This window comes from Chenopodium quinoa, unplaced genomic scaffold (genome assembly GCF_001683475.1).
Source record: "Chenopodium quinoa cultivar QQ74 unplaced genomic scaffold, ASM168347v1, whole genome shotgun sequence".
Classification (NCBI taxonomy): Eukaryota; Viridiplantae; Streptophyta; class Magnoliopsida; order Caryophyllales; family Amaranthaceae; genus Chenopodium; species Chenopodium quinoa.
This window is the reverse complement of record NW_018742763.1, coordinates 6,625,397-6,633,684: the sequence shown is the minus strand read 5'-3', so window position 1 is coordinate 6,633,684 and position 8,288 is coordinate 6,625,397. Positions and strand designations below refer to the sequence as shown.

Below are 8,288 nucleotides of genomic sequence, written 5' to 3'. Positions count from 1 at the left end.
TGAAGCGCATACTGTCGAGCTTTGTGACCTCCATTAAAGCGCATTCTGAGCTTTCCAACTCCATTGTAGCAGCTTCGAGGTAAGAAATATTTTGTGGTCTTCCTAGTCTATTGAATAGCTTCGCAATCTAGGGTTAGTCGTTGATTTAGGGTTTTCTGTTCTTTGTGGTTTGCTTTGAGATTTTGGGTGGATTATGTTGTAACAGTTGGGTTGGGTTGGGTTGTGGCATAAAGAAAAAAGCTCAAATTTTTACAAGTGGGATCACATATACCTGTGTTGCAAACTCTGTAGCAACGGCATTCCCTTCTGAGCTTAATAGACATTGATGACCACAGAGGCAGACCTTTGTAGGGGCATGCGTGCAAGGACTTGGCCTTCCTTGAAAATTTTCCCAAATTAATTTTTTTGTACATCTGTAATTAAAATTTAGTAAAAGCCACATTTTTATGACTGGTGAGAATGAAGTATAGCTGTTGGCATAAGTTACACATCTTAATTAAGCTAGAGCTTAGAGCCAATAGAGGTAAGGCTGGATGTGACTTTGCTTGACCCTGGTGTTAGCGGGACGAGATCCATGCTGGAAATAATTTCTAGCTATTGCTGCTGTTAGTTGTGCAAAATACTAAATTGGCTTACATATCTTGTGTCCTTTTACATAATTCTTTCTGTTTGTGTTGGAACAACAAGTGTGTAGTGTGTGAATTTTGTGAAAAAAATCAAAGTCCCACATTGGTGGGAAATGAGAGTTTTATTCTCTTTATAATATAGAGAGTGGGCTAAAGGGGTGTGGCCCTTGGGCTACCCACATTTTGTGGAGAGGGAGGACCTATATGGTAAACCATCTATCACACACACGCGCGCCGAACCGAACCGAGCCGAGCCGGGCCGGGTTGGGTTGGGTCGGGTCGGGTTTATTAAATAAACTTATTTTTTGGACAAGGCTAATTGCGTGATTAGTTCCTTGATTTTTGCTAAACGTTTTTTGACTGATTACATTTGACCGTTTTTTCAAAACTGATTAATGGAGCGTTAATCATGCAAACGTTTTCACTGATTTTTTGCTAAACGTTTTGCCACGCATTAATCTTATGTAACCGTTTTGAACGTTCAACTTATGACCGTTTTAATTGCGTGATTAGTGCCTAATTAAACAGCAGCAGTTACGTTGCAATTTTTCCTATAAAAGGCGTGTTGATTTCCTGTTTTTGAGATACAACAACATACAGAAAGCAATCTTCTTCTCCTCTCTATTTTTCCTCACAAAAACAACAACCCTCGAGCAGTTTCTTTTCTTTTTTGGTGTTTAGTTGCCCGGTGGTTTTGTGCAGTTCCACCGGTATAATTACAATAGAGGAAGGCTGTTTTATCCTGGGGAACATCCGGTTGTTGTACGAGCTGCTTGCACAAATTAAAGGGCAGTACCGTGAATGTTCTAAAGAGAGCGACATAGTCCGCGACTCAGTCTATTTCCCGGTAACTTTGTTCTGTTTTTATTGTTTACAGCAGTTCGGTTTATAACAATTTTAGAACATTCTTTTCTGCCTTTATAATCATCATGTCTACCGAGGAAATAACTATGTCCAATGACCTTAACAAGCCCTTCCGTTTTGAAGGCGCTCATTTTAAAAGATGGAAACAGAAAATGCAGTTTTTCTTAACTGTTAAAAAAGTTCATTCTGTATTGACTGTCCCTAGGCCTGTTATTCCTGATAATGCTGAACAAGATGATCTAGTGTATTGGAATTCTGAAATTGAAACTTGGAATGAAACCGATTTCATGTGCAAAAACTATATTCTTAATGGTCTGTCTGATAACCTGTATGACTATTATAATCTGGAAAACACCGCTAAGGATTTGTGGGATGCCCTGCAAAAGAAATATGACACCGAAGAAGCCGGTGCCAAAAAGTATGCTGTTAGCAGGTACCTTAAATTCCAGATGACTGATGATAAGTCCGTGGAAGTGCAGTCCCACGAACTTCAGAAAATTGCCCATGAGATAATTTCCGAAGGTATGGCTCTTGATGAACAATTTCAGATTGCTGTTATAATTGACAAGTTGCCTCCTTCTTGGAAAGATTTCAAAAACAGTCTCAGGCACAAGACTAAGGAATTTTCCTTAGAGAGTTTGATTACTCGGCTCCGTATAGAGGAAGAATCCAGAAAACAGGACCAGAAAGAAGAAGTCTTACAGCTCTCTGCAAACAATGCTCCTAAGCGTTCTGCTGCAGTTCTCAAGCCCGCTGGTAAGAACTTCAAGCCTCAGAACCGGAAGAATAACTTCAACAAAAATAAACAGAATGTTCAAAAGAACGATGGAAAACAACAAATTCAACCCCCTAAGAATGGTACTGGTCAATTCCTATGCTATAGGTGTGGAAAACCAGGCCATATGGCACGAAAGTGCAGGAACATGCCTAACCCTGTACCACAGGCTAGCATGATAGAAGAGCCACTTGTGGCTATGATTACTGAGATCAACCTTATTGGTGGATCAGAAGGGTGGTGGGTAGACACTGGCGCTACACGCCATGTCTGCTATGATCGTCGGATGTTTAAAACTTATTCTGAAAACACCGATGATAAGAAAGTGCTGTTGGGTGATTCCCATTCCACTAATGTTGCTGGTATTGGTAATGTTGAGTTGAAGTTTACTTCTGGCAGGACTCTCATTCTGAAGGATGTACTGCACACTCCGGAAATGAGAAAGAACTTAGTTTCTGGTTTTCTTCTTAATAAGGCTGGTTTTACACAAACCATAGGTTCCGATTTATTTACTTTAACTAAGAATGGAATGTTTGTAGGGAAAGGTTATGCTACTGATGGCATGTTTAAACTGAATGTTGAGATTAATAAAATTTCTGATTCTGCTTATATGTTGTCTTCTTCTGTTAATATTTGGCATGCTAGACTCTGTCATGTGAACAAAAGACTCATAAAAAATATGAGCAATTTAGGCCTTATCCCTAATGTTTCCCTCAATGACTTTGATAAATGTGATTTTTGTAGTCAGGCTAAGATTACAAAAACACCTCATAAGTCTGTTGTTAGAAACTCAGAACCGTTAGATTTAATTCATTCTGATATTTGTGAATATAATGGAACGCTGACCAGAAATGGACAACGATATTTCATCACCTTTATTGATGATTGTTCTGATTATACTCGTGTTTATTTGATGAAAAATAAGAGTGATGCTTTTGATATGTTTAAGTTGTTTGTGACAGAGTTTGAGAATCAGTTCAACAAGCAAATAAAAAGGTTGCGTAGTGATCGTGGAACTGAGTATGATACTGATGCTTTTGTAGAGTTTTATAACTCACATGGTATCATACATGAAAGATCAGCTCCTTATTCTCCAGAAATGAATGGCTGAAAGGAAAAATAGAACCTTTACTGAGTTAGTAGTTGCTATTTCCTTAAATTCTGGTGCTGCTGATCATTGGTGGGGAGAAATTCTTCTCACTGTTTGTTATGTCTTGAACCGTATTCCAAAGACTAAGAGTAAGATTTCTCCTTATGAATTACTTCGTAACAAACAACCTAACATTTCTTATTTCAGAACTTGGGGTTGTCTGGCATATGTTAGGATTCCTGATCCTAAAAGAGTTAAGTTAGCTAGTAGAGCTTATGAATGTGTATTCATTGGCTATGCTGTTAATAGTAAAGCATATAGATTCTTTGATTTAAGTGCACGAGTAATTATTGAATCTAATGATGTTGATTTTTATGAGGACAGGTTTCCTTTTAAATCTAGAAATAGTGGGGGCTCGTCCTCCTCTATTATTCCTAAAGACAGGTCTAACTCACAAGACTTGGATGCTGAACCCGAACTAAGAAAGAGCAAGCGGGCTAGAGTAGCTAAAGACTTCGGCCCAGACTTTGTAGTTCTGAATGTAGAGGAGGATCCTTCTACCCTCCAAGAAGCTCTAACCTCAGTGGATGCAGATTTATGGCAAGAAGCCGTGAACGACGAAATGGACTCACTTGAGTCTAACCGAACTTGGCACCTAACTGAGTTGCCACCAGGCTGCAAGTCAATTGGTTGTAAATGGGTCCTAAAAAGAAAGCTGAAAGTTGATGGGACCATTGATAAGTTCAAAGCCCGTTTGGTAGCTAAAGGCTACAGACAAAGGGAGAATGTTGATTTCTTTGATACCTATTCACCTGTAACTAGAGTAACATCTATTAGAGTATTAATATCTCTTGCTTCTGTTTTTAATCTTGTAGTACATCAAATGGATGTGAAGACTGCATTCTTGAACGGTGAATTGGAAGAAGAAATCTACATGGATCAACCGGAAGGATTCATTGTTCAAGGAAAAGAGCATCTGGTATGTAAGCTAGATAAATCTCTTTATGGTCTCAAACAAGCACCTAAACAATGGCATGAAAAATTTGATAACTTAGTCATCTCACATGGTTTTAAGATAAATGGTAGTGACAAATGCATATATGTAAAATTTGAGAAGGACATATGCACTATAATTTGTTTATATGTGGATGACTTGTTAATTTTTGGCTCGAACATTCATGCTGTGAATGATGTAAAGCTATTGTTGAATGCTGAGTTTGATATGAAAGACCTAGGAGAGGCTAATGTAATCCTTGGAATTAAGATTACTAGGACAGAAAATGGAGTTTCTTTGGATCAATCTCATTACATTGAGAAGATCCTAAAGAAATATAGTTACTTTGACTGTAAACCTGCTAGTACACCTTATGATCCCAGTGTTAAATTATTTAAGAACACTGGTGATGCCGTAAGGCAATCTGATTATGCGAGCATCATTGGCAGCCTTCGGTATGCCACTGATTGTACTAGACCCGACATTGCCTATGTCGTGGGATTGTTAGGCAGGTTTACTAGTTGTCCTGGTAATGAGCATTGGCATGCTATTGAAAGGGTCATGAGATACCTTAAGAGGACCATGAACCTAGGGTTGCATTATGAAAGGTTTCCAGCTGTACTAGAAGGCTATAGTGATGCTGACTGGAACACCTTATCAGATGACTCTAAGGCTACTAGTGGATATATTTTTTCTATAGCCGGTGGAGCTGTATCTTGGAAGTCTAAGAAACAGACTATTTTGGCTCAGTCCACCATGGAGTCAGAAATGATAGCACTAGCTACGGCTAGTGAAGAAGCAGGTTGGTTAAGAGGCCTGCTAGCTGAAATTCCCCTATGGGAAAAGCCATTACCGGCTGTCTTGATCCATTGCGATAGTACCGCGGCTATTGCAAAAGTTCAGAACCGTTATTACAACGGTAAGAGACGACAAATACGTCGTAAGCACAGCACTGTGAGAGAATATCTCTCTATCGGAGCTGTTAGAGTGGATCACGTACGCACTGAGAATAACTTGGCTGATCCTTTGACGAAAGGATTAGCTAGGGAGAAAGTCCATTTTTCCTCTAAGAAAATGGGACTATTGCCATTGAAATGAACCACACATAATGGTAACCCAACCTATGAACTGGAGATCCCAAGAAATAGGTTCAAAGGGTAATAACAAGTTATGGTGTGTTATGAGTTGAATATGTTCAAAAAGACATAATTTCCTGAAGCGATCAAGGATGAGTTAATAGGAACTCTTAATGAAATCTATACTCCAATTTGGAGTGGAGTACCAAGCTACAGGAGTACTCTTGATAGATTCACCTATGTGAATGTGGAAGTTAGGCCGCTTCCTATGAAATGTGTGGCAGCATTTCTAGAGCATTCACTACACTGGGATAGACGTGCATGGCCGAAATAGCACGGGTCTAGAACAACACCAAGAGTAGGTTGTGTGTGGTACGTTGTCAGAGATAGGGTTCAAAACTTCGAGTCACCCTTGTTGAATCTGAATCGTACTCACTACGTCGAAGTTCAAGTTGAAAAACACTTCTGTTTATGCGCAACCTATATATGTATGGATTCTGCTCGAAAATGTTTTCAAAAAATTCAAGTGGGGGATTGTTGGAACAACAAGTGTGTAGTGTGTGAATTTTGTGAAAAAAATCAAAGTCCCACATTGGTGGGAAATGAGAGTTTTATTCTCTTTATAATATAGAGAGTGGGCTAAAGGGGTGTGGCCCTTGGGCTACCCACATTTTGTGGAGAGGGAGGACCTATATGGTAAACCATCTATCACACACACGCGCGCCGAACCGAACCGAGCCGAGCCGGGCCGGGTTGGGTTGGGTCGGGTCGGGTTTATTAAATAAACTTATTTTTTGGACAAGGCTAATTGCGTGATTAGTTCCTTGATTTTTGCTAAACGTTTTTTGACTGATTACATTTGACCGTTTTTTCAAAACTGATTAATGGAGCGTTAATCATGCAAACGTTTTCACTGATTTTTTGCTAAACGTTTTGCCACGCATTAATCTTATGTAACCGTTTTGAACGTTCAACTTATGACCGTTTTAATTGCGTGATTAGTGCCTAATTAAACAGCAGCAGTTACGTTGCAATTTTTCCTATAAAAGGCGTGTTGATTTCCTGTTTTTGAGATACAACAACATACAGAAAGCAATCTTCTTCTCCTCTCTATTTTTCCTCACAAAAACAACAACCCTCGAGCAGTTTCTTTTCTTTTTTGGTGTTTAGTTGCCCGGTGGTTTTGTGCAGTTCCACCGGTATAATTACAATAGAGGAAGGCTGTTTTATCCTGGGGAACATCCGGTTGTTGTACGAGCTGCTTGCACAAATTAAAGGGCAGTACCGTGAATGTTCTAAAGAGAGCGACATAGTCCGCGACTCAGTCTATTTCCCGGTAACTTTGTTCTGTTTTTATTGTTTACAGCAGTTCGGTTTATAACAGTTTGGAGGGGTGATAGTATGATTTTTTTTTCCCTGACTGAATGTGTTTATTTTTTGCAGCTTGTGCACTTTGTTAATCGTGACTCACTGGGTTTAGCAAATGACTTTCTATCCCTTGGATTTCTCCCTGAAGGTGTTGATATCCTGTTAGTTTCTAATGCCTTACAAACATTATGAAAATGCTTCTCCTGGTTTGCTTCAATTTCGCTTCCTTATGGTTTTTTTTTTTTTTTTTTTTTTTTTTTTTTTTTTTTTTTTTTTTTTTTGCTATTCTCAATTTGGATCTTCGTTGCGATTGATGAATTGTTGGTTGATTTTGTTGTTGTTTTAGGGTTGTCGAATCTGGTATGTAATTTGATCAGCATCTCACTCTACCTATCTCTTATTTCCCTTTGTTGGAACTTCTATAAGCTTGAAAAAATAATGAATTGTTTTGTATAACTCTGTTTTTGGTCAATTGCACTCTAAAATAGATATACATCATCGGTACATATATAGGGTGCCTCCATGCCTGTAGTGTGTTCTCTTTTTCAGTGGTAAAAGACTTGTAGTAGTTGCACCCTTTACCAGCTTCTTTAAATTGCAAATCAGTGTCTCATATGTACTACTTTATGACCTGTTTTCCTTGATGATTTGTGTTGCTCAACATCTTTCCTGGTTTTTTTTTCCATTCAGTTCTTCTTGCCATTAACAAGTCCAGGGCATTCATATATGCATACTTCGCTCTTCGTTGTCTTTCCTACATTCTAAGTCTCCGAAGTGTATTCTGCATTGCTATTGCCTATGCGGTAAGATATTACTCAAGTTGTCATTTGGAATTTGTAAATGGAAATGACTAAGAATAAAAGTTACTCTCTGATAGGCAGATGTAGTTGAGGATGACAAAAGAGTTGCAGCATTCAGTTGGATCACAGGTGTAATGTCTGCTTCATATGTCTTGGGGAGTTTGCTAGCAAAGTTTATTCCGAGAAAGTACATATTTGAGGCATGTTTTTACCTCTTAAGATGTTGTTGTTTACTGTGAGTTATCTTGGTTGTTAGCGTTTCTCTTACTGATAGTGTTACATTAATCTCAGCTGTCAATTCCTCTCTTGATCATGTCTCCGCTCTTTATTCAATTATTCGTGGCTGAGACTGCTAGGCGGGCACCTGTGACAAAGCAGTCACTCTGGTCCATCTTTTTTAAGTCCATCAGAGAGCGTTACAGTTCTATTAAATGTGTTGCTGCTGTAATTTTTACCAAGTATGTTCTTATTGTTTGTCGAATCTGTTCTCAAATTGGAGTTTGATTGAATAGGCATTTACAAGATGAATACTCAAAATCGACTGTGTCATTATTGTTGTAGCTATCATCTATGAACGCAAATATGCAACAGAGAAGACTTTGCACTCAGTTTTTCTGTTTTGACAGAGTGATTCTGATGGTAAAGGCTCAAATCAACAGGAGCCAGAGATGAAAATCAAAATCAGAGAGTTAATA

General features: G+C 38.7%; 1 protein-coding gene across 1 annotated transcript; it reads left to right on the top strand.

Moving 5' to 3' along the window:
• The first annotated feature begins 1,576 nt into the window (after nucleotides 1-1,576).
• Nucleotides 1,577-3,018, top strand: LOC110724355. The gene is made up of 4 exons (XM_021903778.1): nucleotides 1,577-2,246; nucleotides 2,388-2,633; nucleotides 2,805-2,920; nucleotides 3,010-3,018. Exons 1-4 carry the CDS (start codon nucleotides 1,577-1,579, stop codon nucleotides 3,016-3,018), a joined length of 1,041 nt encoding a protein of 346 aa, XP_021759470.1.
• Nucleotides 3,019-8,288: the final 5,270 nt, after the last annotated feature.